A 25,930-nucleotide genomic window follows, 5' to 3' on the forward strand; every position below is an offset into this window, starting at 1 on the left:
ACAGTATTTATTCGCATTATATCTACGCATTGTTGACCATGTCAATGCCGATTTTTTTGTGTATTACTACTACTATACAATTCCGATTATAATTATAGGTTTGAATCAAGTTTAATAATATGATTTATTTGATCTATATATGAGATTTTGTTATCACGTTAAAGCAAAGATTTTGATATACTAATACTTGAATGTTGGATGAGCATGAAAACGAGTTTTGTTTGGAAAGAAGGAATAATGAACATTGTCACATTTTTAACAAAAATTGTGGAATAGTCAAGTAGAACGATCAACAATTAACCTAAACTTTACATTATTATTGCTGACCTATAGCTAAACAATACCTAAAATTGAGATTAATAAGGAGAATTTTGAAATTCGACCTATAAATTAAATCGGACAAAACGTCGTCGTATGCGACCCCTCGTCAGCTCGAAAGGATAATAAATGGCTTTTCTTGTCATCCATCGTCTCTGTATCTAGACACACACTCCCACACAATACACAAGCTTCAGAAGAGGTAATCCAATGGCGTCGCTCGTGAACAAGCCGCTCACTTCTCTGTGCACCGTCAACAAGTCATCGGACAGCCGTTCGCCGGCGTTATTCGCCGCCAAACGCTGTCGCATCGGTGCGCCGAAGCTCGGAAACAGCGCCAGGATTTCCACCGGGGGCGATTTGAGTAGAAAGATTAGCGCCAATTCTAATAGAATTGTTTGTAAAGCAATTTCTCTGGAGGCGGAGACGGAGATTGAAGGACTCAATATTGCTGAAGATGTTACTCAGGTCACTCTGTCGTTCTAATATTTATGAAATGTGTTGATTGTGTGTTTGGATTCGGATTCGATGGTTTTTTTTAGATGCGATATGAAATTGGTTTGCGAAGTTGAAAGTTTTAGATTATTATAAAAATGGAAACCGTGTGCTTTTATTAGTGAAATGTACTTAGTGAGTGCCTTTTAAAGATGTACTTAGTGAGTGCCTTTTAAAGAGAGTGTTATTGGAATGGAATATCAAGGTCATATTTTTCTGTTTATTAGAGTGCTATTGCTGGTTGCCTATGGAGATTCGTGAATCACCATTGAACTTAATCATGGAAGGAAATGGAAGGGTCTATAGAGAGGCTTTTGTCGTGTGTAAGCTTAGTTTTTGGTATGTGCAGTTATTCTCTAAATTGGTGATAAGATCAGCTTATAATTTAGCAAATTTAACATGACTTGATGCTGAAGGGGAAGTGTAATATTGCTATACCTTTTTGTTGAATTGCTTTTCAAATAATTTGAATATCATAGTTAATGAATGTCCGTACAATACATGCTTTCAGTTATTGGGTGCATTGATGCAGGCATTATGTCTCTGGGAGTACATCTTATATATTTCATTGTTTATTTCGTTTGGCTGGTGTCTTTTTTTTATAGCTGTGCTTCGGAGTTATCTTCTAATTTTTTTTTCTCAATGTTTGTTACCTTATAACAGCTCATTGGAAATACACCAATGGTTTACTTGAACAATGTTGTAAAAGGCTGTGTTGCAAATATAGCTGCAAAGCTTGAAATTATGGAGCCATGTTGCAGTGTCAAGGATAGGTGAGAGCTTCTTTTTATCATCGTGCAGTCTTTTGTATCTGGGGCATTAGCAGATATATTCATCATTGAGCATAAGTGAACATGTTTTTTGCCTTCTGACTCATTATTCATTAAATATTCCAATTTTGCAGCCTGAAAAATTATTCAAAAGTTAATTTTGACATGTTCCCATGTTAGCTTATTATTTATGGTAATGTCTTTCTTTCAGGATAGGACTCAGTATGGTTACTGATGCTGAGCAGAAAGGTCTTATTACTCCAGGAAAGGTAAGATGGAGAATCACAACTGTTTTGTGCACAAAATTTTCCAACAGCTGGTTTCTTTGTTTTATTTTCTGGTTCTTTCGTTACATGCCTAATATGAGGATAATCCTGGTTTGGCTTCTATAAGTGATCATGTGTGGCTCACTTGTTAGTTGTTAATTGTTAATAGTAGTACTTCCCCACATGGTGATATTTGTTTGTGTTGGATGTACTGCGTTCTAATTGGTGAAATTTGGCTATTTTGTAGAGTGTATTGGTTGAACCTACCAGTGGAAATACGGGAATAGGTCTTGCATTCATTGCTGCTTCAAAAGGATACAAGCTCATCTTGACAATGCCGGCATCCATGAGTCTTGAGAGAAGGGTTCTCTTGAAAGCATTTGGAGCTGAGCTAGTTTTAACTGATGCAGCTAAAGGCATGAAAGGAGCTGTTCAAAAGGCTGAAGAGATAGTCAATAACACCCCAAATGCATACATGCTTCAACAGTTTGATAACCCTGCAAATCCCAAGGTTCCTACTAATGTTCCAACTATATTTATAATATTTGGATGCCCTCTTTTCTTTAAATGAAATTGTGGAATAGTTTCTTAGTGTGTGAACCCTGGCCTTACCAATCCTAGTCACCAAGTTCACAAATAATAGCATGTTTTGCATCTATTTCATCATTCATTCTTTATGCTTGCACCATGTGATCCAAAATCTGAATTTAGGAATAGCCTTTGGTGTGCTGCACTTTTACTGGCACTGAAGTGAATAGGGATGAAACTGGAGTCATAGATGAGATCATGAGGATTCTAAAATTCTAATTGCATTGACCCCACAGATTCACTTTGAAACCACTGGCCCTGAGATCTGGGAAGATACAAAAGGTAAGGTGGATATACTTGTAGCTGGCATTGGCACTGGTGGAACCATTACAGGAGTTGGCCGTTATCTCAAAAAATACAACCCTAACGTCAAGGTAATTCATTTTCTTCAATAAAATGGCCTGTATGCCAGTCTAATATAGACAATGGCCAGCTTAATTCCTTGTCCATTTCATTTTAAATTCCTTGTTGGCTTCAGGTTATTGGTGTGGAGCCTACTGAAAGCAACATACTGTCTGGTGGAAAGCCTGGTATGAGTGCAGCCTATTATGTCTTTGCTAAGTTACTTTTCCTGGTTAAATTAGTGTACGGTTTTGGTATTTTCAATTTGAAACTGCAGGACCTCACAAAATTCAAGGGATTGGAGCAGGTTTTATTCCGAAGAATTTAGATCAAGATGTGATGGATGAAGTTATAGAGGTCTGGTTTTATCTTCATTCTTCAAGCTATCTATTTATCTATGTGCAACTGGCTGCAGCTTTAAGCCTGATTTTCAAACTTCATACTACTGACACATATATTTTGTGAATGTTTATTAACTTAACTTGAGCTGTTCAAAATAGTACTCCCTATTTTCCAAGATTCCAATAAATATACACATTTGATTTGTAAGCTTTTTCTTTTTCTGCTGAATGATTAAATCCTTGTCAGATATCAAGTGATGAAGCTGTGGAAACTGCAAAGCAATTAGCTCTCCAAGAGGGCCTGCTGGTTAGTTCATTTTATAGTTATTTTGTTAAACCAACAATATCTATATGTGACATCATGCTTAACTACTTGCTCATCTTCTATATAAAACATCTGCAGTCATTGCATGTTATCTCAGCTCTTATTATTCACCCGATTACCAATAACAACCCAAACAAGTATTGATACTAGAAGTTTCTATAGGGCTTTTGTTTGATTGTTGATATTTTTCTCCATGAAGTCATATGGTTGTCAAGGTTGTGTGGGTATCTTCTACTTTTAAATGAGTTTTATGCTGTATCAGTAACATTATAACTTGAATTGTTGGATAAATTAGAGTTTGATATATTTTAATGCAAGCAAAGCGCTATAAATTGTATGTTAGTCTGTGACATCTCTCTGAGTTTTCACTTTCAAGGAACATTTTCACTTTAAATATTGAAATTTAGTCGTTCCACAAGCTTGTCATCATTAAATGAATATTTGCTTAAAACGCTATCGAACTTTTCTAAGTCCATGCATCTTTTGGAACTCTCTGCCCAGGTGGGTATATCTTCTGGAGCCGCTGCCGCTGCTGCTATCAGAGTTGGAAAGAGACCTGAGAATGCAGGAAAGCTTATAGCGGTAATATATTTATACACATATATATTGAATTTATTTCACGTTTGATGACATCATAGCTGCTATAAATTGCTATTGAATTTGAGTGAAGTTAGATGCACAAGCTGTCATCTTCTTACCACATTTATCCACCTAGGTGTATAAATGAAATAAAAATACAAAACTGATATTGCTTCTTTGTATCCTAAATTGAAATGATGTGTTGTAGGTGGTGTTTCCTAGCTTCGGTGAGAGATACTTATCGACGGTTCTTTTCCAGTCCATAAGAGAAGAATGTGAGAAGATGCAGCCCGAAGCATGAAATTTGTTCCAGTAGAATCGAATAGCTTAATAAGAGTGTAGATTGGTGGATTTTGCACTCCATTTGTTGACGACATCCGAGAAGGGTGAGTTTTTGTCGTAGCGATGTAACAATGGTGCATTTGTTGAAGGAGGTCAAATTCTAGTAATTCCGCCAAACTGAATATTTCTATTGGATTTGTGTTCGGTTTCCATAGTTAATTTGGTGTTGTTTGGGTTTACACAGAGAAGAATTCGGTTTTCAAGTTATTTATATTCTATTTTTATTCAAACAAACAGAAGCCTTTTTTACTTGGACTACAAAACATAAAATTTTAAAATAAAACAACTAAAAGTAAAGATTAAGCTTGCAATAAAAATTACTATGAATTTTAGTAAAATATTTAGTCCATTTTGCAATTTTCAAAAATAAATAAAATTTTATTAAATTTGAAAATTGTTTTAAATTATCACACAATAAGATTTGTAGTGAATTTGTATATTTGATCTATTTATAAATATTTGTTTGATTGATAAATATCAACAATATTACGCTTAAAGTCATTTCTGACGAACTTTTAAAGTTGCGAACTAATTATAAATTGATGAAACTTCTTCATTTTTCTAGATGAAACTTATTGATTTTTCTTGCAATTTGTCCAAATTATACTATTTTCATAGTATAAAATATGCTCCCTCCGTCCATAAAAAATAGGACAATTGGTGTATGACACGGGTTTTAACGTAGAATTGATAAAACAAGAAAGAAGGGAGAAAAGTAAGAGAAAAAGGAGAAAAGTAAGTGAGAAGTAGTATCAGTGGATTGATGTGAAGGGTTATTATTTGTTGAAAACTTTTCATTAATGAATATGCTCTAATTTTTTTTGGACGGTCAAAAATGGTAATTGCGTCCCATTTTTTTTTGTCCGGAGTGAGTATAAAATACACAATAAATAGATCTGTATCTGTACTTGGTCGAGCCCAAGTACGGCCCATTTTCATATAAACAGTTAAACCGAACTCGGTTTCAGTATTGCAATTTCAGTAGAAACTGTGCAAACAAGCTGTAGGGTTTGCGATCAGGTGCGGCATCTCTCTTATTCTTTTTCTTTTAAATTTAATGTTTGAATTGAATGATTAATGAGAATGATATTGTTGGAGTAGTGAACGGAATTTCACGATGAGTTGTTTGATTTTATCTTACACAACTGTTTTTGCCGACGTTTTTGCAATCAATTGAATCCGGGAAATGTTTCACAGTTTGGGTTGTGAGTAGAGAAATCTATGCAATTGCAAAGGAAAATGGGGTAATAGTTCAATCTAACAATTGGGGCAACCTAATATTTAGTGAAAAATACGAAATTTAGGAACCCTTTAGTGAAAAATACGATAGTTCAATCTATCAATCTATGCAATTGCAAAGGAAAATGGTAGAACAGTGTTAGACTAAAAAAGGTGCCTCCTTTGAAGATTGACAGATATAGAACATAAATAGTAGTAGTAGTAGTAACCTTTTGAGCTAGGAGCCCTTTAATGAAGAGTCTGTTTTCATCATAGTGTGCTTCCTTTGAGGATTGACAGATATAGAACTTCAATAATTTTCCGAATTAGGAAGCTGGTTGTGTCCATGTTCTAGTGTCAGTTCTACTTCTACAGGTGAGGTGCAAGACAAATTCTGAGTTACTAAACAGTACTATGTTATAATTGTGCAGGGCATGCATGTTTGTTTCCATATTGACAGTTGAAGCCTGTATGTTGGTTAGCAATTAATTAAGCCTTTGTTTGTTTAGCTTGCAACAGGAAGCATTGCCTAGAGCTGTTCATTCTGAGATGTCGGGGATTCCAGTATTTCGTGCGCTTGCACCAAAGACCAAGAATGCAGTTGTTGCTGGAGGTCTGACTGCGTTTGTCTTTGGGGTGTATTTCTACACGATGAGAGCAGTCGGTGGTACTGATGAACTTCAGGTGGCTATTGACAAGTTTGAAGATCAGAAGCATCGAAACGAGGAATAAGCTATTACTACAAGATTATATATTTATGTATAATTAGGTGAATGTTGTTGCCCTCAGTTTCTTTATATTTAAATAAAGTCTGAATTTATAAACTCTTTGTTGAACTAAAAAAAGTAGTAGAGAGTCGATACATCTTTTTTGCGACGAAAGGAATAATATATGTTATTTTTCAAGGTAGCAAATAGCTGAGTTCTGAACATTCGACCACCTAAATCCACTTGCATTTTAGAAATGAAAGCATTGTAAGCAGCCATTTCACACGCTTTTAACATCATTTTTGGGATGAAAGTATTCATGGGAAGCAAACGTGTAACAAGACTTCATAAAATGAAACTCTTCAGAAAAGAACTTTTATGGTATTCCCTCTCATGGTAGTAGCTTCATTGTGAATTTTAATACAGATCAAATATTGATCATCCCATCTATTAAGGCAAAAGAGAAAAAAAGAACATGGTGATGTAGCTTCTAATTATCCATTGACAGATGCGCTTTCAGTTTTCCAGCAACGTGTGGGATCAAATCAATGCTTTCTTTAACAGAAAGGTCCACGCATGACTCCAAATCGCCAAGGGAAGCACTGCTGTTGTTTGTTTGGAGCTTGGCTGCCTCATATTTATCTTGGCAGACTGCCAGAGACCTGCTCAATCGTTCCTGCATGTACCAACAACAACAAATCACAACCAGCCTTGGTATATATAATCATTTTCTTGAAGATACTTCAGAATGAGTTCTAACCAACCCAACCAAGCATGATCATTCATACAAGGCATATGAACACCCAACTTTACCGATGGCCAGAAACAAACAGCAATAGATTTAAAGAATATGAATCGACAAACTTTTATGTTAGCTAAATCAACTTGATATTGTGGTTCATGTTACTACTAATAAAGTTCTTAAGTTCGAGTAGTAATAGTTGTGGTTAAGGCTTTAGGCTTATTCGTGTAACTTCTTGTGAGAAGAAATTTGGTGAAACAACAATGCACAATAACCAATCTTCATAGGCTGGAAGTGCCATACATTTAGGTTTAAAAAACGATCATAGGCGCAAAACAAGGGAAAATGTCTTGCAGTCATGGTGGATGAATCTAAATTGAGGATCACTGAAGTTAGCTAGCACTGGATGGCCTAAGCACCTCTAAATAAGAACATTTTCAAAACAAAATCTTGAGAAGTGAATGGCATAAATCCAGAATCTTGTTTACAAAATGAAATCACATAGCTTAAGGAGTTCATTTCACAGTGAAACATTAAACAATATATCAAATGCATCATAATTCAACCACCCTAATCAACTTCAATCATCGAGAGCAAATAGAAAAATGAAGGTGGGAGGAACATGTACTTGAAACTTAGCCATTTCGGTTTCGACGAGATTTTGCGCCTTGAGCACGGGCACGCTGCAATGCTCCACGCAGTTGCTTATCTCCTCCTGCTTCATCCTCCTATCGAAGCACTCGTACGCGCACTTGAAGTACGATTGCTGCACGAAGCGAATTCAAAAATCAATTGGTTCAAATTGGATATGATTGTAGAAATAGGAAAGGGGGAAAAACCTGGAGGGTGAAATTGATGTGGTCCTGGACGGCGGCGAGATGCTGCTGGGCGGCGGTGTTGACCTCGTTGAGCTTCCGTCTCAGCCTCTCGTTCACCATTGCCTCTTCTGCTGCAGCTATGTGATCCATGATTGTTCGTTTTCCGATGAATTTGGAATTGGGAATTCGGAATTAGGGGTTTAGGGTTTAAAGGTGGATCACCAAATTTCTTATGGTTGCTTGGGGAGGGGAAGGGATAAAATGGTCAATACCGAAATTGTTTATTTTGGTGAAAGGCCCAAAATATTACATAAAAAAGCCCATTTCTTTTGGGTTTTGGTATCGTTATTAGCTATAATATGTTTCATGAGGTATGCTAGAGTGTCCACTATAGTTATAGTTGGTCGGACCAAGTTACAAAGTGTGGCCAGACTATAAAATCGTGGTCAGGCCACCAGCGTCCATGTTTTCCACTATAGTGGACATGCCCAAGCCATACAATCATTTATTTTTTCCATTTTGTTTATATTTTAATTTTACTACAATAAAAATTGTTAGACTATAATAAAAAATAAGAGTTGAATTTTAGGTATATATGTAATTATTTTTGATTTTTTTTTAAAAAATAAAATTCAGAAAATAGGGGAGCCGCGGCCCGTGGCCGCTGCAATAGGAGCGTCGCGGCTCACGCCCAAGCGCCGCGGCCGGGCCACTATCGTGGCGCTCTCGTGGGCGCCCTCCCCTGCCACGGCCGCCCATCCCATGCACTATAGGAGCCGCGGCCGGGCCACGCCCGAGCCGCGGCTCTACTATGGTGGACACTCTAATCATATCAAAAAAACTATTTCCTCCAATCTACCAAATATTGTTCATATTTAACTTATCATTTATACTCCATTCGTCACAATTAAATTGAATCATATTTCTTCTCGAGACGTTCCAACAAAATATCTAATAATTTTTACTTTATCTCCTACTTTTTTTTTATCATTTTTATTTTAGTTTATTTTTATTTAATCTATTCAACACTATTTAATTTTTGTGCTTAAAAGTTTTGATTCATCTTAATTGAAAGGAAAGGAGTAATAAAATGTAATTATATGAGTTAGAGAAAATGAGACTCACTTGTTAAAAAAAAAATACAGTGGATAACATATGTGGATGGACTAAAATGAGTAATGAATGAGAGTATAACATAAGAATAAGACGATATCAAAAATTGAATAGCTAATATGCAAATTTTGAAGGTGGTGATAAAATTAGAAAATACAGTAGGAAAAGAATTAATTGCGAAGGGTAATTTGGCCAATGCCTAGCTAGGGTTTCGGAGTCGCTTACGCCTATAAATACCTTCTTACGTTTCAACCTAAATGTCAGTAGCTTCATCGCTTCAATATCTCTACGTGCTTCATCAAAGATCGATAAGCCGTTATAGTTGAAATCGTCGTTTTTTTTTCATGATTTTAGTCCTTTATTTTTGTCTCTCAAAAATTGTTATTCCTGAAATTTTTGGAAAAAGCCAATTTGCAGAGCAAGGACGCTGATTTTATATCAATGGCGAAAACTTGCATTGAAGGTTGGCAATATCAAAGCGATTCTCCGTGCCTTTCATCTCTTTTCGGTTTTGATTGCGGCCTCGAACAAATCGCTACATGTTTTAATCTCATTCATTTTCACTTGGAAAAAGCAGTCGATTGTGAAATCAAACGGTTTATTAGTTAGCAGCCAATTTGCAGAGCAAGGACGTCGATTTTTAATCAAATGACGAAAATTTGCATTGAAGGTTGGCAACATCGAAGCGATTCTCCGTGCCTTTCATCTCTTATCGGTTTTGATTGCGGCCTCGAACAAATCGCTACATATTTTAGTTTGATTCATTTTTACCCGATTCGATTGGAAAAAGTTAATTGATTGACAAATCAAACGGTTTATTAGCTGTGTTAACAGCCAATTTGCAGAGCAAGGTCGTCGATTTTACATCAAATGGCGAAAATTTGCATTGAAGGTTGGCAACATCGACGCGATTCTCCGTGCCTTTCATCTTTTGGGTTTTGATTGCGGCCTCGAACAAATCGCCACATTTTTCCAATTTAGATAATTTCTAGTATTATTTTGACATTCCGACATTTCTAAAATTAAATTTCTAGTATTGATTCTTTATATCAAAAATTGATTGTGTAGAGCCACTACAAATATTATGTTTCATCAATTTTGTTGTCTAAGTGAATAAACTAATGTTGATGCAATGAAAAACTCTTTATCTGTACTACCGTCGTGTAATTGGGTACCCAAATTAGCTATGATGGCGGAAACTCATTTGTAATTTTTATTGTTTTTCCTCAAGGGAATAGACACTCAAAGTGAATGAACAAACGACCGATATATAACAATCAAAACATTGGAAATACAATAAGGCGAAAATGATGTGGCTATGATCAGTTTAAAAATCAACATTGTATTAATCAAGGTTGTTAATTTGCAGCATTGGCTCATCTCCTAAGAACTGCTCTAGTGCTGCCACAACATCGCTTATTATCGGTCTCGACTCTGGATCAATGTTTATGCACCTCAATGCCAGCTTCACAACTTCATACGCATCATCACGAGGGTACTGGCTGCTTAATCGCACATCCATATTCATCTGCTGCAATGTTGTCTTTGTAACAATACATGACTTTTTCAACTTCAGATCTGATGCTCGAGTGCCGGATAGCAACTCTAGTAAAACAACTCCAAAGGTGTACACATTTGACTTAGTGGTTAGGTGACCTGTTCAGAAGAGGAGTTTAGGACGACACTTTGAACATGAAGTAACGGAGGAACGATCGAGAACCTTTTGTTGTATATTCAGGTGCAGTGTAACTGGGATTAATGAATACTTGAGGAGTTTGAAAGCTAGTCGTTTCATCGACAGGATCATCTGTACCGTAACAATAGTTCGATAGCTTTGCATTCAGTTCCTACACACCAAATATATAAAACATAGTGTCATTGGTAGTTAATTTCAATTAACCACCAAAGCAACAAGAAAAGTTAAATCACATCTACCCAATCTAGAAGAATGTTAGAACTCTTGAAATCTCGGTGTATGGTTGGTATATCTCTTTCATGCAAGTAGCTAAGCCCTCTAGCAATGTCGAGAGCGACTTTGATTCTCCTCGCCCAAGAAAATGATGGGTATCCATCTATGAAGCAACAAGGTAAATCAAGTCTACCACAAAATAAGATCATATCGAAATTTAGGTTGTTTTTTCTCATGACTTTTAAAATTTGTCCCAACACAAAATATGTTATGAATGCTCATCCAACAAAAAAAGTTACTTGTGAACAAGTGATCCTTCAATTTTCCATTGGGCACGAACTCATAAACCAACATCATGTGGTGTTTCTCCGTGCAGTAGCCAATTAGATTGACCAAGTTTGGATGACTAAGTTGAACCATATAATCAATTTCCTTCTGCATAAGTGGTTCGTGATTTGTAAAACATCATCTCATAAATTTAGTTCTAAGAAGTAATCTTCGGAAGCACAAACCTACCAACCAATCTTGTTTCACGAAATTCTTCCATTTCTTAATTGCAACAGCCAATCCCGATTCAGGATTCGAAGCAATGAGGGTGTGCTCATCGATCCACGCCCTAAAAGCTTGACACATGCCTCCTTCCCCAATGAACATGGCTGGTTGAAAGTTTTCTGTTGCTTTTATAATCTCTTTCAGCTCCATGGGCAGTGCAATGTGATAGGCTGGCGATAAAAATAACAAGAATTTTAAATGAAAATTTCGATTTGACCGTTCAGTATTCATACACATATATTAGTAGTAGTAGTAGTAGTAGTATTACAACCATACCGGTGGAGTCATAACTGAAGCCCGAGGAGTAATCGGAAAAACTGGAGCCGAGGCTGGAGCTGGGGCTGGAACGAAGGGCAAGTCGCCGGAGCTCCTCCCTGTCAAGAACAGCACCAACCAGTTTCTCCCAAAGATCATAAACCCTTGACATTTTGAATCAAAATGAATAAAACGCATGCTTAATAGTAATACTCCTATTTAACAAGATTTTAAGGCTGAGGCCATTGACTTTGGCCATCCAAACCCCCATAAGACGACAAGGTATTTGATTGTTATTGCTACCAAGAATCTTACTTACTACCAACATAGTATAACCCCTATAGCCACAATTGTTGAAGAGAGATACCAAAGGTGGACTTATGTAGTGTAAATACTGCCATTTGCATTCTATTGCATTTTTCTCAATATCTTCACCATTAATCTTTTATGGTCAAAGATGGTGGCTTCCACATGGGGGTGGGTATACTCAACACTCAGTGGAAGGTGGAAGATTTAGACTTTGGTCTCATGCTTTTTCCTGATTTGGATTTTCTACGTAAAATTTTCGTCTCATGTTTTTATTCTGCACCAAATTTATTTTCTTAGTTTGATCCCATTATTTAATCTAGCAAGAGGGAAAAGAATTATCTTGATTCCGTTGTGCAAGTATCAATTTATTTTGATACTCTTTGATAATTATCACCACTTTTCCCAATAGTAAGTGAAATGCAGGAACTATTAATTCACGATTCAAATGGTCGGATCGAAATATCTTGATCTATGATAACTAAACCCTTATGCATTAGGAGTAATATTAGTTAGTGGAGAGAAAATTTTGATACAGTATTTCATATAGAATACATATTAATTCAAATTTAATACTGCCTCCCTTCCAAAGAATATGACCCATTTCTTGGGCGGCACAAGATTTTATGCAATTTTATTTTTTGTGTTAGGTGAAGAGAGTAAAGTTGAAATGTCCACTAGTTTTATAGGTTAAACCTTACCGGATAAAGCTCCAGTTCAAGGCCAAATCGACCGGTCATGTCCGGTTTTTAAAATATTGATAATAGTGTTATCCATATCATAGTTGGTAGATAACAATGTGTTTTTAAGGCAAATGAGGTTTTTGTCTCTAACAATGTAAGCGTACATACAACTATACAACTAATACAAGTACTATCAACTAATCAAAGAGTGTTGAAAAATCCTACTCTCTCCGTTCCATAGTATTAGAGTCATTTTGTCATTTTGGTACGTTCTATAGTAGTGGGGTCATTTTTTTTTTTAAGTAAAAGTCAACACTTTTCTTCTCACTTACTTTTTCCGCTCTCTTACTTTATTATCTTTATATTTACTACATTACACACATTTTTTTAATCTTCGTACCGGAAAGAAATATCTCTACTACTATGGAACGGAGTGAGTATATTGAATGCGTCCATGTCAACTGTCATGTTAGTTGCGTTTTGATGTTATAATTTATAGGAGTAAACAACTTCTATAGCATTGTCGGTTGGCGTTTTTATAGTATTCCTTTTGCATGAATAAATATTTGTTTAGTCAAATAATTGAATATTATATTAAAACTGTATTTTATAGACGAATAACATTCACAAATTTAGTGCGGATTTGTCCTCAAAGTTATGTCTCGTTAAGAAAGTGTGACATGCGTTTAACACAACTTTATCATTAACTAATAAGAAGGCGTATACACATCCATACATTTAATTAGTTCGAAATTGGATTTGCCCATTTTAAGTTGTCTCTCATCAAGAAGGTGTGACAAGCCTTTAAATAGATTCGACGTATACACATTCACAAATTTAGTTTGAAAATGGATTTGATCACTTGAAGTTGTATGTCATTAACAAGGTGTGGAAGTGTGACATGTCTTTAAAACAACGTATCATAGTAACTAATAAGATTAGACGCTTACACATTCACAAATTTAGTTTGAAATTGGATTTGAACACTTTTAAGTTGTTTCTCATTAAGAAGGTGTGATAGTATGTATGTGTTTAAAACAACTTACCGTAACTAATAATCCTAGTTGTATAGATGTTTGACACCGTGCAAACTTTTTAAAAATGTGGAGTACAACATAGTAGTACTACTATATTTGTGTCTCATGCATAAAATATTGGGAAAATTGCCGAAAAAAACCCTGAAATTTGGTTAAATTCTAGTTCGTCCCGCATTTTAAGTTGTTCGCAATTATTCCACAACGAATTTTTTGGGTGAAACTATATCTAATATGGCAGCCGAAAAATCATATGTGGACGCCGCCACCGATGAGTTAACAAACGATGTCTATTCATAAAGAAAACAATGTCGATTCGTTGAAAAACATCAATTGTATTGCACATAGATGAACATATTGTTCACCATGGAATAATTGCGAACAAATAAAAACGTTATGCTTTTCCCTGCTGATTTTTAAAATTACTAGAGACTTGATCAAACAAAACCGACCAAATCTCATAGCTTTTCAACAATTTGCCCTAAAATATTAGGATTCAGACAACTTGCATATACTCCATGTTTTAGAAATCGAGTAAATTTTTTAAAAAAATCATGTATTATCTTAGCCATTAACTTGACTGAACATGTCACAAAAGGTTGGAGCTTACAAACTCATTAAAACAAGTGTAGCCATAGATCCTTTCAAATGGAAACTAGAGAAAAAAATTGGTTCAAAGGCACTAGTTATACAAATCCTTTCATGGAAGTTTATTATATATAACCAAATTGAAGCATAAGCAGAATTCTTAGTCCAAAATTCCCTTGCAACAATTGACAGTTTAATAGTTCCCAAACTTAGACGAACATTGTAAAACTAGAGAGCTACGCCTATATGAAGATCTGATATCATGATTTCAGCAAACTGGTATCTACAATCTCCGAATCGCTACAGACAAAGCAGCGAATTCGAACTGTAACATTCGAGCACGTGAACTTAGAGTTGCACCTCTCTGTCATGTACCCAGCTAAACGGGATCCGTGGTCCTTGTTTGGCCCTCGTCTGTGCTCTCTCCTGCAACTTTCTGATTCTCGGAGGCAGTCCACAGACATAATCCTGAGCTTCCTGCCCTTCAGCGGACAGTCCTCTTAACTGAGACACATTCCATCTCTTGACCAAGTGCTCTAGGATGTCGGCGTAGTCTTTGGCAGTGTATATGCCAAGGCGCTGAGCGACAGCTGAGAAGTTGTCGAAAAGGTTGTCATCGCGGCCATCATACATCAAATGGGCTGGCATAGCGATCTTCTTCCTCATCATGTCAGCAAAAGCTAGCACTGTTGCATCAGGGTCGATCTCAAATAGCTTTTCTGTTATCTTGGTGTATGCAGTTTCATGGCGCTTCTCGTCTGCTGCAATAGTACCACAGATTTGAGCTAGTTTCATGTCCCCGTGCTCCCTGGCTAGCCTGGCAGTGTTGCCATGGGAAACGAAAGTAGCTCTTTCTTGGAAGGACGTGTATATAAATCCAAGGTACGGATTGTTCTCTGTCCGAGGATCCTGAAAAAAGTATCGATGAGTACACATCATATTGTTAGTCATATAATAGCAAAAGCACGAACGAAAAAGCAAATAAACCCAAGACTCACCATTCCTGAACCAATCAGATATTGGATAGTCTTCTCAATCTGTTTCATATCGACTCGTCCAGACAGGTAGAGATACTTATTAAGAAGGTCGCCATGCCTATTTTCCTCGGCAGTCCATGCCCTAGTCCAAACAGCCCAAGGAGTCGGGCTAGCCCCTGTTTCATCGCGCACACCATCTAATGTATTGATCATGGTTTGATAAGTAGGAAGCGCTTCCTCGGTGACCATATCACCAACCAAAACAACAAAATAATCATCTGGAATCTCTTTGGCTCTTTCCCTCAATTCCTTCACCTGATCATGAAATCCATCACTGCTTGGATCCGGCAGGAAATCCTGAGGCTGCCAGCATTTTTCTACAGGCTTAAGGTGGACTAGTAGATTATCCTCAGCCCAACCTTCCAGAGATTTAAAGATCTCGACTTTTTCTGGAGGCATAGAGTGCGTTACTTGAACATGCACCTCGCGTGGTGGACTAAAAGGCTTCTTGACAGTCTCAACCTCTCTGCAAAAGATCAGTGCAAGCATATACAGATTATTGCTATTAGAAGACAGAAAGATGAAATATGAACATAGAAGAATGATTGTTTCTGATAGCGGCATGTTTAGGTATTTCTACTGAACAGAAGTACTCTCTTCATGATGACTGAACCACAACATCAAAGGTTTCTTCACTGTGTGTGTGAGTGTGTTTGCCAAATGGTAGAGTGGTCAATGTCTAAGGCCAAAGGTCTTACGTTCGAGTCAAACGTTGCTTAACTATGATTCAAAGTTCAAAACTGGAAACTACCCTTGTAAACTCCCATATGGTTTCAGGAACAGAGCAATTATACCATGAAACCTGATAATAGAGAGTAAAACATAATCTCTCTCTTCTAAACAAGAGAAAGCACACTTCAGTAACAACAAACAAGAAGGATCATAGTAAATTAACTACGTTTTGCGGGATTCCTAATATGCAGCTATGAACAATACAATAAAATAGGCTAAGAGAAAGAAGTCTTGAAAATTCTACAAACTGAACTATATCTGATACCAAATACGTCTGCATACGATAATCGTAGTTTTTTAATTTCTTCACCTAAATAAACATGTGAAAGATGTTTACTTCCATATGAACACAATATGTTAACAATGTAAACGAGTAAGTACGCCTATATCAATCTAAACCACACAAATCCAAAGAGGTTGGGACCAGCATCAGCTAGCTGGATAGAAATCCAAAATTTCTCACCAAATCACATGCCTCTGTTCCTAAATAAAATAAAAAAGGACACCTATACAACAGCCTAAAACTTAGTCCAAATCCAGAAACGAAAATCCTGCATACTTGTTCACATGGAAAGGGAAATTGGGCACAAAATTACATTCTCCAGCATTACTAGGACTATTACATCCCTAGAAAGAGGGGAAAATTTAACCTAAAATCTTCAGAAAAAAGCGAGTCTCGATTGAATGAAATTATTCAGAAAATCAGAAGCAGCTCACACATCAATCCATTCTCACAAACACAATATGAAACAAATTAGAAGAAAAGGTGAGATCGGGGAAAACGGTTAATTAGAAAGGAAAATTGGAGAAAATGTGAAGTGAGGAGGTTACTTGGAAGCGGAGCGAAGAGAGGAGGCCATGCATAAGGTGGGAGATCGGTGGGGTGCGAAGGAGGGGCGTTTTGGGGATTGAAAGGCGATGGCATTCAGCGTCATGGCCATTGTGATTGTCGATTGTTGAAGCGTATTCGAGAGAGAGAGAGAGGTGGTGGTGGGGACACGAGGTGTGGTGGGAAAGATGGTGAAGAGAGGCTGAGATGAGAGCTGAGATGGCCTTTGATTTTGGAAGTCTCTTCAATCTCTGCGTCCATATATATATAGAAAGAGAGACTCATACTCACCTATATTTGGCATTTGCTATTTCCAAATAACTGTCGACTACTTTCATTTAACTATATTATTTTAAATACCAGAAAATACCCAATAAATTTTTTAAAAAATTGTCAAAAAAGTCGTCATGCTCAATTTCTGATCAAAAATAGTAAACGCAATTTTAAAATTTCTCTCAATTATATAGGAGTAGCAAAAAATTTGCCGTCCTACGCTTTTAGTAATTTTTCTTGCCTTATTTATAAGCCAAAGATGGACTATACATAAGAAATGATACTCCACGGATTACTATTAGTTAACTACTCCCTCCGTTCCATAGTAAGGGAGGAAAAACTTTTCAGCACGGAAATTAAGAAAAATTGTGTTAGGTGAGTTAAGTAAAGAGAGAATAAAGTGGAAAATAAAAAAGGTAGAGAGATGAAGATAGAAAAAAGTAAGAGAGAGTAAAGTAGGTGTGGAAAAATTGTAATGACTTTTACTAAAAAGGGAAATGACTCTATTACTATGGAACGGACGGAAATGGAAAAACGCCTCTATTACTATGGAACGGAAGGAGTATGAAATATGGTAGCAGTTGTTAAAATTGTAAAAGTTATTTGTATTCATCTGCTAGTATTTCTAAAAGTTATGGGATTGACCAAACTGAGTGTTTTTTTCCGACAATTTGCATATTTGTTTGCCCTTGTGATGACTTGAAAATTGAATCATTCATTCAAATTAAATCCATTGAATGGAGGAGAAGTATTTTGCCAACGGGTCCAAATCTAAATGTAACTTGATTTGTTCCTTTTGCCTTTAATCAAGGGCGAACACTTGTTTTAGTAGAGTCCGAGACTATGTAATCTAAATTATGACATAATGCTCGAACTCTCGACTAATGAAATGGATGAGAAGTATCTTACCAGACGAGCTTAATTTTTAAAGAGATTAAATAAAATCATAAAACTGAATTTGATTTATTTGATTTGTAAATTCTGTAATTTAAATATAAAATAAACTAGTACTAATATTTTAAAAATATTGACGTACAATAGTGCTTACAAATAATACTTGCACGGGACATGGTACGGTGCCCTTGTTTGGTAATGTGTTTATTGCAGAAATTGGTTGTATTAATAATTTAGGAATGAGTGGTGAATCAGCCACTTTATTTTCAATCATATTATTTGGCCTCAAAGTTAGGTAACGAGAATCTCATCAAATGCTATCAAATTAATTGACGATAATCTATATGTAAATAACAAATAAACAAACAAAATGGTCATATGCATTGAAGTAATTTATGCACGATTGAGTTGTTACAATCTAATTTGTTGCTTAAGCCGAATGGTGTATTGGACTCATCGTATTCTCGATAGTATATTCTTTTGTTCTAACTGTATAAATATTTGACGAGTTTTGTAGATAATTTTATTTTTGGAGACATTTAATTCTAGCCTATTTTTATAAAGTTTAGTTGAAGAAATTTCCGACTCAATATTACTACGAATAATAGTCATTTAACTAATGATTTTTTTTTCAAATGTATGAAGTTCGAAAACAAAATAATAGTATTAAATTAGAAAGTTCTAATCTTTTTTCAATTTGTCTCATCCACATGCAAAACAATGTTATTTCAAGTAAAGAAAAGAAAAATAAAGGAATATCAAAGGAAAAATATTTATTTTAATGAAACAATATTGTTTTGAGCATCACCAAAAGACGTTGTTTTGTACAATGATATGACATAATTTGATTAAATTTCATGATTTAAATGACTATTTCATACTATTATTATGATGTATTGTCTGCTATTTATCTTTATGCCTCGTTATCCCTTGGGACCGATGTGTGTCCCTCGTTATCTCTAACAACCGAAGTTATCGCATCCCTATAGTCTAAAGATCTCTAGGATGCATTAGTGTATAAAACTTACAAGAACAACCTCAATAATCTTACAACATAAACATACACTAAAATCACACAAATCTGTTTAATGGTTTTCTCCCAACTAAACCTGCAGGAATAGAAACCGGCGAATCCACGCTGAGATCTCCGATGGAACGAGCATCCTCGCATGTATACGTTCCCACTCGCGAGTCAGAGTCCCTACTAGACGACCCTTTATTCCACTTGCACGAACCAGCATTCGGGGTCAGAGGAAATGAGAACCTTCTCTTGGAGTCGCTGCTTCCCGGAGTCCCCGGGAACCTCTCCCACGGATTACTATACACTCTCGCTCTGGCTTTGGCCGAGACAGTAGGTGCCATGTAGTTAGGAACGGAGAACAGAGGGCAACTCACGAGACTATTCGATGATCGGGGCGTGGCAGACTCGTGATTGTCGAACATGAGATTCCCATGAGGCTGAGGGCTCGGCTTGAACTCAAAAGCGGCCCGGGTTAACGAGATGCCCCTCGCTGCAGCTCGAGGTAGCTTACGTTCCAACCAGTTCCACGACCAAGGGAATCCATCCGATCGAACGTCCGCAGAATTTTGTGTTGATTTTGGATTAGATTTCCGGAGCTGTTGTGACAGATAATAAGGGAAGCAAAACAAATCAAACATCTCAAAAAATCTAAGCATACTAAGATTTTACCAGCGACCTTTTTGGGACGTCCGACTCAAAGTGACACGTTTCCTAATAAAGTGGAACCATCACTCTCTATATTTTACTCTCCCACCACTTAACTCACAAAACAGCACTACGTACATATAATATCGTACGAACAGAAATTGGTCTACTTTAAAAGGACATTTTTCCATTTGAACTTCATCGAGGCCTGTAGTTTTCGCAGGTAAATCGAGACAGGACAAAAAAGGGTGAACCGTTTACCTGTTTCGAGTACGCATAGGCCATTGCCCTCTCTCTCTTAACGACAGCCTCCACGCGTTTCTGCACCCTTGCTTCAGCTTCCCCCTTCGATAGCCTACTATCATCCCAATCTTCATTCTGGCCGGCCTTGTCACTCTTACGCGTGTGGTGCTGGAACGTTTGGATCCTTCGCGACTGGATTTGTGTCTGAACCCGGACCAGGAACTGCATTTGTTTCATGGCACTCCTTGTCTGCTGTTTCACATTCTGTCCTTTAACCGCTACTTGAAGCCTCACTAAGCCCCTAAAAGGTCGAAAACTCCCCCTTGCCTATCATGTTCAAACGCACGAGTCAATCACACTGCACGAGCGAGTGGGGGACGAAAGAGAATACATTACCACGTAGCCTCTATACGCTGCCTGGATTTTGGTGGCTGAGAGTTGCTGATCTCTCAAAGTCGTTTCTGGCCTCTGCACTCGCTCGATTTCCCCTCTGCCTTGAGCTGCCTCGGAAGTGAAAGCCGGGGGTGAAGCAGCCTTTGGAGAAGCAGGAATAGGAGAAGGAACTCTCGGAGAAGGCCTAATCAGCAGCTGATCAGCTTCCCCTAATATTTTTTCGATGCTGCTTGGCTCTCCGAACAGGGGAATAAACGACTGCGATTCTCCACGCCTCAAAATCCCCTTCCCCTTCTTCTTTTCCTTGCTGCTGCTCTTCTTGTCAGATCCCTGAAACGGTATATATTTCTTCGAAATCTAAATAGATAAACGATAATGCTACAATGGCGCACGCAACAAACGCAATAAAATAGACAAAACGACACCAAGATTTTACGTGGAAACCCCAAGAAAGCATCCAAATATGCACTAGAGAATCGTATACATCGATAATGACTTAACCCGACGATTGAACAACCCCTTAACGAGGGGGTACGGATTGCAAATTAACCAATAACCGGCACATACATATTTATCTCTGGTGAAATTCATTGAAACAAAGGAGAAAAGCAGGAGATTATGTGAGTTATAGTTATAGACAACTTTGAAATGATTAGGTTATCTACTTTCTAAAGCTCCTAAACTCCATCAATACATTCAAAAGGTTATTTTCAAACTTAAAACAGACATATGCTAATAGCAAAATCACATCATTTAACACAGGGAAAAAAAAAGCCTACATCACTTTGCTATGGTTAATAGAGACTTACATTGGATCCCTTTTCCTTTGAATTGTTTGTGAAAACCCTTTTGATTGCTGAAAACCAGCTTCCCTTCTTCCCCATATTCTCAGCATTACTGTTTGTGAAATAACAAGACTTCCATCAACTTCAAGAAATTATCCATAATATTAAATCAAGATCAAATTTTTAAACCCAACATCCAAATTCAAGGAATCATACATCATAGAAACAAACCTAATCCCAAGAGATCATGCAATTGAAAAAAGATTGATTTTGTATCATCACCGTAACTGCAAAACCTGATAACACTCTAGGAAAAAGAGCTAAATGTTTCATTCAAGAGAAAAAGAAAGAATTATTTGAAGATAAAATAATTTTAAAAGGAAGCATCATTAATCTCTTTAATGAACTAAATTAATAACCATGTCATGCATAATTATCTATCTGTATGTATAACATAAATAATCCTAGTGTCAAAATTATTGTTAGTAAATAAGGTTACAATTCCAAAAATGTTTGAAATTTAAATTTCTATTTCATCAAAATTAATATAATTCGAACCAACAGAATATAAAATAGAGTTTTCAACTGAACCCGGCTTTAATTCGGTTGTAACAAACCAAAATATTGTCAATCATTTAAGTTATACCTAGTTTTCATCCATCAATTTTGAATTTAATACAGTTTGAGTCATGACATTAAACTTATCAGTAATTGTAATTCAACCAACATTACTTGAATGGGAAACACTAATTCAATTTGTGACAGCAACATCATATCTTATTTTACCCACCCACTAATTCATAACCATTTGGTCTTTATTGTATTATTATCTTAATCATTATTTTTTGTTGTGACATTAATTTGCAGTTTAATTTAATCAATATCCACAATTATTAATAATTTTACCAACAATTTTCAGAATTATTAAGAATTTTATTACCAATTTTTCTAGTGATATATTCATTGGAAAACTTATCCACCTTAACCTTAGATGTTACTACCTTTTTCTTGACAATGATAGTTTAATGATACTAGGAATAAACCAAATTAATAATTATATTCAAAAGGTAAGGAAAGTTAGGAAACTCAAAAAAGTGTTGATTTATTTCCAACCATTCCCATAAATTTACATCTTAGTTCATACATACACTATCATCATCACTTCATTCCCAGATCAATAGCTTCTAATAACTAAAATGTGATCTTTCTCATTCGCAGACAGTCACTCCGACACTGAAGCTTCTAACTCTGGGTTATGACTGAAGCTTCCTCGGATATAGCTCGTTTGGAAGTCGCAGGGCTTGTCTTGATGGGTGCCCAGATATCTGCACCGTTGCTGTTAGCAACTCCAACAGTGAATGAGACAGGCACAACGCATAAGCCTTTGGCACTGAGGCTGGATCCTTCTTCGCCCTTCAGAACAAACACAAACTGGTTTTAGGCTGGATTAAGTAACGTGCATTTAGTTTATCGATAAGAACCATGGAGTACAAAAAAATCGTCGAGAGTGATTCGAAAAAAAGCATACCTGTAATTGTGTTGGTGTACTGTACAAGTATGGAGCACTTAGTACCTGAAAAGTAGGAAAATGATGCATTAAAACAAAATTCATCCTTATTTGATGTTAATTTTATTGATTCCCTATCTTCTAGGGCCTTGTTTCATTCTTTGAGAGCCCTTTCATTGTTACATCGGAAGAACAGCCAACAGGTAAGCTCAGAACAACAACGATGTCTATCTAAAGGCAACTAAGGAAGATACGAGTAAACTGATATATAGACTGAGAGAAATTGTAAGCGCCTTACTCCAGAGGAGGATTTCGAAATGGCACGTACAAGACAGATGTTACTAGTCGGAACGTGTTTACATCTTTCACCGAATCAGTGAGGTTTTTTCGATGTGATGAAAGCAAGATTCTACTTATCTAATTACAATTACATTTTTTGGGCAATTCTCAGGTGCAACATGAAAATGGGTGATTCGTTGATGAAGTCAATTCTCGAAATGATCATATTTCAGTTCACAGCAACAGATATCATTGTAATGTACTAGCATTACTTAATTATGGTGAAGAAACAAAAATTCATACCTTAACCTGTTCATGAAGAAACCTTATGTACTCCATTGCTTCTAAGAGGACCGAAGCTGTATCAGTCTGTAGCAAAGGTGAAGAGTTAGGCAAGGAAAATTATCTGGAAAACGTAAACAGACTGATGGATGAAGTGAGCATACAATGAATCAATTACACATTTTTCCTCACCTATCCAAGAAAGTCACGTTGTGTTGAATGATCAACGGTTATAAATTTCTGAAAATCACATGCAAAAACACAAAATTTTCCTTTTTACTGCACCTACCTTCCCATATGGTGAGACAAGCTGTTGAAGAGCAGAAATCCGTTCGCTAAATTTCTCTTTCTTTTCCTGTTCCAGTGAGCAGTGGTAAACATGGATGGGAATACATGAAATGCTCTAAACTTTGTGAACTAAAAAAAATTAAAATAAACTGCATTAAGCCATTAGTTACATGTGAACTTGCTAAGCCAGTAGTATAACACAGAGGTTTGGCACTTAACCAGATGAAGCAATCAGAAATACGATTACTGGATCAACAACTAACCTTTGAAGAAAGAGAGTCATCCGTCTTTAATCGTTTTGGCATGATATCCATGAAGCTGCTTTGCTCAAGAGATATAAGGCCTCTTTTATGTTGCAACATCTTCTCCTACAAAAATTCCTCTTAGTAGACGGCAAATGGAAAAAGTGCTAATTCTATGCAAAATCCAATTAAAACAGTCACTTGGGTACTTTCATGCTAAAAAAAGAGTTCGAGTCCAAAACCATACATATGAAACACTTAGGACCAAAAGCAATTATTCGCAGAATCATATATTTCTTTGTTCTCTACCTAAAAGAAAGATCCACAGATTCAAAGTTAAGAGTGTAATCATCAACCATGAAATGTCCTAAGTAGTTCTATAAATAGGTAGAGAATAAACTATAGCTTCCAAATTTTGGAAACATCTGAGGTGGAATATGAGACTGCAACGCAGTAGGTTTGGTTCCTATAAAAGAATATATGCATACATTATAAAAAAGAATATAGTGTATCGATTTTGGTCAAAAATTCCTTAGTTAGGCCTAAACATCCCTTTGTTTAATATGAATGTCCCCTCAAAACAACCAACAGGCCTCGACCAAGATGATATCAGATAACATAATTTAATGACAACCCCACAAACAGACAAGGCTACTATAAAATATCAACAAACTTCATATTCCAATACAAAGCATACAATATACAACACGGGATTCTACGTCTCCAATCACGATCCGATTTCGTATTTACTTCACCATTGCGGCATTGCCTACCAAATTACATGTAACATGACATAAAAAATGATTATGACTACAAAAGAGACAATCCTCATCTCTCAAAACTGTTATCATTTTTATCCTTACTCATTTAAAGACATTCATTATGATACACCAAACTCAACATCTATCAACCACAGAATCCACACCAGAAGCAAGATTCTCTTGGCTGTTCAACAGCATGCACATTTTCTTGAGTAAAAGAAGCAGTAGAAAGCAACTATCCAACCACCAAAAACATAAATCCAAACACTATTAAACCTTGAGGCTGCTATCTAACATTAGAAAACAAAAAACCTTCACATCCAGATTCAACATTATTACTGACTTTTTCCCTTTGCCATATTGAAATTTTGATTCTCCAAATATACTGTGAGTGTGACCGAAAACAACACAATCGAGTATATTAACTCCTGGGGGCCCCATGATTTTTGCACATATAAAATTAAAAAACTTTTTTTCAAATTTTAATTGGGGTAAACTAGGGATTAGAAAATGATTAAATAGCAGAGCCATGCATGTTAACCTTATAAAACTATTATCCCAATAATCTATAATATTCAAAATCAACGAATTCATCATGTCAAACATCTGCATTAGGATTAATTAGCATTGAATGAAACAACTAATAAGCACCAATAAACGCATATTCATGACGCATCAAACTCGGGAGAAAAAAAAAATGAAAATTAAATAACGCGAGTTGACATAAAAAAAAACAGGGGAAAATATTCATAGACGGAAACGGAGGCTAGAAAGGGCTTACCAACGCAAAATCTGGATCAGAATCAGTCAGGAAGAGATGAAAACCAAAAATCTCAACTTTCGCGGCGGAATCCAGAGCTCGAATTCGAGAATTCCATAGGCGGAGCCCTTTTTAGGTAGATATGGAATAGTAATTTTGGCCAACGGCGTAGGGATTTGTGCCAACACATGTATTGTACAGCAGCAGTTACGAGTGTATGTACGTTTTCACACGCGGAAATACACGCATAAATCAACAAACAAAGCGAAAGGGAAAGCAGAGTTGAAATTGTGAAGAGGATCACGAAATTGGGGGTGTGATAGGAGTTTGAAAGTGTGTATATATACGTATAAAGAGTTAATCAATGAAGTGAAAAGGGGGGAGAGAGAGAGATGAGGAAAATGGAAGAGTATTTAGTAGAGACAGCTAATATACAGAGACTGCAGTGAAAGAGAAAGGAGGAGTGGTTTGAAATGAGGTCACTTCAATTTCACTTTTGACTATGTAAAGACTCAATTTTTGTACCCTTTTTTAAAAATGAAATAAATTTTGATACTACTAAATTCAAAAGGTATAAGTAAAATGAAGAGAAAAAAAAAGTGAAAATTTTTATATTCAGAATTGAGACTAATTTTGTGAATATGTTAAAATAAAAAGTAATATGAGAA

General features: G+C 36.3%; 6 protein-coding genes, 1 long non-coding RNA gene and 3 other non-coding genes across 16 annotated transcripts; 5 read left to right on the forward strand and 5 right to left on the reverse strand.

The window, feature by feature from the left end:
• Positions 1–462: 462 nt before the first annotated feature.
• On the forward strand, positions 463–4,545 carry LOC125222370 (cysteine synthase, chloroplastic/chromoplastic-like). 2 transcript variants are annotated; one of them, XM_048124925.1, is made up of 10 exons: positions 463–786; positions 1,477–1,586; positions 1,795–1,852; positions 2,097–2,360; positions 2,674–2,811; positions 2,916–2,967; positions 3,087–3,136; positions 3,368–3,427; positions 3,947–4,027; positions 4,233–4,545. In XM_048124925.1, exons 1-10 carry the CDS (start codon positions 529–531, stop codon positions 4,323–4,325), a joined length of 1,164 nt encoding a protein of 387 aa, XP_047980882.1. In that variant the 5' UTR covers positions 463–528; the 3' UTR covers positions 4,326–4,545. The 2 variants fall into 2 exon arrangements, with proteins under 2 accessions (XP_047980882.1, XP_047980881.1); XM_048124924.1 differs by having other exon boundaries at positions 465–786; positions 3,057–3,136.
• Positions 4,546–5,288: 743 nt separating this feature from the next.
• On the forward strand, positions 5,289–6,408 carry LOC125218437. Its single transcript, XR_007175958.1, has 2 exons — positions 5,289–5,386; positions 6,094–6,408. It is a non-coding gene; the product is annotated as an uncharacterized LOC125218437 (long non-coding RNA).
• A 244-nt stretch (positions 6,409–6,652) lies between these two features.
• On the reverse strand, positions 6,653–8,096 carry LOC125218436 (protein FAM136A-like). Its single transcript, XM_048120105.1, has 3 exons — positions 7,873–8,096; positions 7,662–7,799; positions 6,653–6,967 (listed from the first exon to the last, which is right to left on the reverse strand). The coding sequence occupies exons 1-3, from the start codon at positions 7,999–8,001 to the stop codon at positions 6,782–6,784; spliced, it is 453 nt and encodes a 150-aa protein (XP_047976062.1). The 5' UTR covers positions 8,002–8,096; the 3' UTR covers positions 6,653–6,781.
• Positions 8,097–9,380: 1,284 nt separating this feature from the next.
• On the forward strand, positions 9,381–9,506 carry LOC125185769. Its single transcript, XR_007170268.1, has one exon. It is a non-coding gene; the product is annotated as a small nucleolar RNA snoR86 (small nucleolar RNA).
• Positions 9,507–9,586: 80 nt separating this feature from the next.
• LOC125185766 lies at positions 9,587–9,713 on the forward strand. The gene has a single exon (XR_007170266.1). It is a non-coding gene; the product is annotated as a small nucleolar RNA snoR86 (small nucleolar RNA).
• A 95-nt stretch (positions 9,714–9,808) lies between these two features.
• LOC125185768 lies at positions 9,809–9,933 on the forward strand. The gene has a single exon (XR_007170267.1). It is a non-coding gene; the product is annotated as a small nucleolar RNA snoR86 (small nucleolar RNA).
• Positions 9,934–10,216: 283 nt separating this feature from the next.
• Positions 10,217–11,852, reverse strand: LOC125220049 (probable serine/threonine-protein kinase PBL3). The gene is made up of 6 exons (XM_048122165.1): positions 11,702–11,852; positions 11,390–11,595; positions 11,173–11,308; positions 10,900–11,036; positions 10,685–10,811; positions 10,217–10,620 (listed from the first exon to the last, which is right to left on the reverse strand). Exons 1-6 carry the CDS (start codon positions 11,850–11,852, stop codon positions 10,310–10,312), a joined length of 1,068 nt encoding a protein of 355 aa, XP_047978122.1. The 3' UTR covers positions 10,217–10,309.
• Positions 11,853–14,389: 2,537 nt separating this feature from the next.
• Positions 14,390–17,134, reverse strand: LOC125223686 (stearoyl-[acyl-carrier-protein] 9-desaturase, chloroplastic-like). Its single transcript, XM_048126940.1, has 3 exons — positions 16,892–17,134; positions 15,290–15,794; positions 14,390–15,200 (listed from the first exon to the last, which is right to left on the reverse strand). Exons 1-3 carry the CDS (start codon positions 16,999–17,001, stop codon positions 14,640–14,642), a joined length of 1,176 nt encoding a protein of 391 aa, XP_047982897.1. The 5' UTR covers positions 17,002–17,134; the 3' UTR covers positions 14,390–14,639.
• Positions 17,135–18,962: 1,828 nt separating this feature from the next.
• On the reverse strand, positions 18,963–21,469 carry LOC125217515 (protein IQ-DOMAIN 14-like). Of its 3 annotated transcripts, none has more exons than XM_048119033.1 (5): positions 21,375–21,469; positions 21,168–21,255; positions 20,362–20,688; positions 19,984–20,292; positions 18,963–19,673 (listed from the first exon to the last, which is right to left on the reverse strand). In XM_048119033.1, exons 2-5 carry the CDS (start codon positions 21,240–21,242, stop codon positions 19,128–19,130), a joined length of 1,257 nt encoding a protein of 418 aa, XP_047974990.1. In that variant the 5' UTR covers positions 21,243–21,255; positions 21,375–21,469; the 3' UTR covers positions 18,963–19,127. The 3 variants fall into 3 exon arrangements, with proteins under 3 accessions (XP_047974990.1, XP_047974989.1, XP_047974988.1); XM_048119032.1 differs by having other exon boundaries at positions 20,362–20,706; XM_048119031.1 differs by having other exon boundaries at positions 21,360–21,464.
• Positions 21,470–22,226: 757 nt separating this feature from the next.
• LOC125218583 (transcription factor bHLH153) lies at positions 22,227–25,664 on the reverse strand. Of its 4 annotated transcripts, none has more exons than XM_048120275.1 (6): positions 25,284–25,664; positions 23,763–23,861; positions 23,501–23,566; positions 23,233–23,298; positions 22,672–22,716; positions 22,227–22,556 (listed from the first exon to the last, which is right to left on the reverse strand). In XM_048120275.1, the coding sequence occupies exons 2-6, from the start codon at positions 23,859–23,861 to the stop codon at positions 22,386–22,388; spliced, it is 447 nt and encodes a 148-aa protein (XP_047976232.1). In that variant the 5' UTR covers positions 25,284–25,664; the 3' UTR covers positions 22,227–22,385. The 4 variants fall into 4 exon arrangements, with proteins under 4 accessions (XP_047976232.1, XP_047976229.1, XP_047976230.1 ...); XM_048120272.1 differs by having other exon boundaries at positions 23,763–23,867; positions 25,284–25,662; XM_048120273.1 differs by lacking the exon at positions 25,284–25,664 and adding an exon at positions 24,605–24,820 and having other exon boundaries at positions 23,763–23,867.
• Between the last annotated feature and the right edge of the window lie 266 nt (positions 25,665–25,930).

This window comes from Salvia hispanica, chromosome 4 (genome assembly GCF_023119035.1).
Source record: "Salvia hispanica cultivar TCC Black 2014 chromosome 4, UniMelb_Shisp_WGS_1.0, whole genome shotgun sequence".
NCBI classification, from domain to species: domain Eukaryota; kingdom Viridiplantae; phylum Streptophyta; class Magnoliopsida; order Lamiales; family Lamiaceae; genus Salvia; species Salvia hispanica.

Excerpts from the sequence above, each read along its gene's own strand:
- LOC125218583 (XM_048120275.1), bottom strand. The coding sequence starts at position 23,861 with ATGTTGCAACATAAAAGAGGCCTTATATCTCTTGAGCAAAGCAGCTTC. Across the intron at positions 22,717-23,232 it reads TTCTTCATGAACAGGTTAAG|GTACTAAGTGCTCCATACTT; the intron begins GTATGAATTTTT and ends CCTACTTTTCAG. Across the intron at positions 22,557-22,671 it reads GTACACCAACACAATTACAG|GGCGAAGAAGGATCCAGCCT; the intron begins GTATGCTTTTTT and ends TTTGTTCTGAAG.
- LOC125217515 (XM_048119032.1), bottom strand. The coding sequence starts at position 21,242 with ATGGGGAAGAAGGGAAGCTGGTTTTCAGCAATCAAAAGGGTTTTCACA. Across the intron at positions 20,293-20,361 it reads CAGCGTATAGAGGCTACGTG|GCAAGGGGGAGTTTTCGACC; the intron begins GTAATGTATTCT and ends TGAACATGATAG. Across the intron at positions 19,674-19,983 it reads CCTATGCGTACTCGAAACAG|CTCCGGAAATCTAATCCAAA; the intron begins GTAAACGGTTCA and ends CTGTCACAACAG.
- LOC125222370 (XM_048124924.1), top strand. The coding sequence starts at position 529 with ATGGCGTCGCTCGTGAACAAGCCGCTCACTTCTCTGTGCACCGTCAAC. Across the intron at positions 2,968-3,056 it reads ACTGTCTGGTGGAAAGCCTG|GACCTCACAAAATTCAAGGG; the intron begins GTATGAGTGCAG and ends TTGAAACTGCAG. Across the intron at positions 3,137-3,367 it reads TGATGGATGAAGTTATAGAG|ATATCAAGTGATGAAGCTGT; the intron begins GTCTGGTTTTAT and ends AATCCTTGTCAG.
- LOC125223686 (XM_048126940.1), bottom strand. The coding sequence starts at position 17,001 with ATGGCCATGACGCTGAATGCCATCGCCTTTCAATCCCCAAAACGCCCC. Across the intron at positions 15,795-16,891 it reads TCTCTTCGCTCCGCTTCCAA|AGAGGTTGAGACTGTCAAGA; the intron begins GTAACCTCCTCA and ends GATCTTTTGCAG. Across the intron at positions 15,201-15,289 it reads ATCTGATTGGTTCAGGAATG|GATCCTCGGACAGAGAACAA; the intron begins GTGAGTCTTGGG and ends TACTTTTTTCAG.
- LOC125218436 (XM_048120105.1), bottom strand. The coding sequence starts at position 8,001 with ATGGATCACATAGCTGCAGCAGAAGAGGCAATGGTGAACGAGAGGCTG. Across the intron at positions 7,800-7,872 it reads ACATCAATTTCACCCTCCAG|CAATCGTACTTCAAGTGCGC; the intron begins GTTTTTCCCCCT and ends CGCTTCGTGCAG. Across the intron at positions 6,968-7,661 it reads CCGAAATGGCTAAGTTTCAA|GAACGATTGAGCAGGTCTCT; the intron begins GTACATGTTCCT and ends TGGTACATGCAG.
- LOC125220049 (XM_048122165.1), bottom strand. The coding sequence starts at position 11,852 with ATGTCAAGGGTTTATGATCTTTGGGAGAAACTGGTTGGTGCTGTTCTT. Across the intron at positions 11,037-11,172 it reads GAAGGATCACTTGTTCACAA|ATGGATACCCATCATTTTCT; the intron begins GTAACTTTTTTT and ends GTTGCTTCATAG. Across the intron at positions 10,621-10,684 it reads ACCTGAATATACAACAAAAG|GTCACCTAACCACTAAGTCA; the intron begins GTTCTCGATCGT and ends TCTTCTGAACAG.